Raw genomic sequence first — 1,657 nt, forward strand, 5'->3', positions numbered from 1 at the left:
ACCCTGATCCGTGACGTAGGGGTGACGGTCACGGTGTGAATCCTGACCCAGTGGTGACAGCGGTCAGGGGAATCGTGACAATTGGTGGCAAGGCGGTGGGATATCTTAGAGCATTAGTGATTTGGTTTGAGTAATCATTCCTCTCACTAAAAACTTGCAGAAAGTTCTTGCGAGGACTCTGCGCAAATAAGTTTGGAGAACGAACTCAGTGCTTTTTAGTTGTGAGACAATTGCGTACTGGTAATTATCCCCTCCCTTTCTCTTCGTTTTTCTATCCTATCTTTTATTTGGCAACCATGGTTGTGCTGGGAGAAACCTTCTATGAGCAGCAGACCAGAGACACCCTTGTCGCCTTATGCAAGTCACAGCACATTGACTCTGCAAGCAAAAACAAAGCCCAACTGGTCGCAGATCTGGTGCAATGGGAAGCCGCTCGAGACCAATCTCAGAGCTCAGAGGCCGCAGAAGCCAGCACAAGCGAACATGGTGCTGCAGCAGAGGTCCAACCACTGAATGCTGGCCCTGTTAGCAATCCGGGCGAATTGGACCCCCACCTGCAGGCGGCCTTGAAAGAATTCCCCATTGACGACCATGAGGGACGTCGGCAGCTGATTCAGCAATACCGGCAGGAGGCCCAGCGAGCTGAGAGAGAGGCCCGAGCTGAGAGAGAGGCCCGAGCTGAGAGAGAGGCACAGGCCCAGCGAGCCGAGCGGCAAGCTGAGCGGGAGTACCAGCTGCAGTTAGCCCGACTGCAAATGCAGGGGTTGTCTCAGACCAACCGTGAGCCCAGCAGCGCTCAGATACCTAAGCCCCGGCTCGATCACTTCCCTGTTATGGAGAAGGACGGAGACTTGGACACTTTTCTGCGGGCCTTTGAGAAAGCCTGCAGACAGTACCGGCTGCCTACAGATGAATGGGCCCGATACCTGACACCAGGGCTGAAAGGTAAAGCTCTGGAGGCGTTTGCTGCCCTCCCTCAAGAACAAGATGGAGACTATGAGGCCATCAAGCAGGCTCTGATAGCCAAGTACCAGCTTACACCCGAGGTGTACCGTAGAAAGTTCCGGACCCTCCAACGTGGCCCACACGACAGTTACAGTGATGTGGTGCATCGACTGGGGACCCACTTTGACCAGTGGACCCAAGGACTGTCAGTGACCACCTTTGCACAGCTGCGAGACCTGATGATCAAAGACCAGTTTTTTCATCTTTGCCCAGCTGAGGTGCGACAGTTCGTGATGGACAGAGAACCCAAAGACGTGACGAAAGCAGCGCAGATTGCCGATGCCTATGAGGCCAACCGTAGATCGGAAGCGCGGAAGCCAGTCACCACCAGCTGGAGATGGGGTAAGCCTGCAACCAACGCCAGTACCCCTGCCAGCCAACACACCAGAGGTCCTGTCCCTGTGGCCAACAGCACCAGACCTACCACCGAACCTCGCGCGTGTTACACCTGCAAGCGGCCTGGGCATATCAGTACCTTCTGTCCAGACAGGCCGAAGAACCCCCCAGCCAAGGCCCCAGGGCCTAATGCAGCAGTTCTTTTGGTGGGTGGTGTGGTTGGGAGGGTGTGTGACAACGTACAGCCCGTCACTGTGGGAGGCCATGTTGCTACAGGCCTCAAGGACACCGGGGCTAAACGAACCCTCATCCGACC

At 55.6% G+C, this 1,657-nt stretch overlaps 1 protein-coding gene across 1 annotated transcript; it reads left to right on the plus strand.

The window, feature by feature from the left end:
* Positions 1-311: 311 nt before the first annotated feature.
* LOC138658390 (uncharacterized) lies at positions 312-1,316 on the plus strand (the record flags this gene model as incomplete). The annotated part of the gene is made up of 1 exon (XM_069745833.1): positions 312-1,316. A coding segment is annotated over one exon (1,005 nt), but the record flags the coding sequence as incomplete, so codon positions are not given.
* Positions 1,317-1,657: the final 341 nt, after the last annotated feature.

This window comes from Ranitomeya imitator, chromosome 1 (assembly GCF_032444005.1).
Source record: "Ranitomeya imitator isolate aRanImi1 chromosome 1, aRanImi1.pri, whole genome shotgun sequence".
Classification (NCBI taxonomy): Eukaryota; Metazoa; Chordata; class Amphibia; order Anura; family Dendrobatidae; genus Ranitomeya; species Ranitomeya imitator.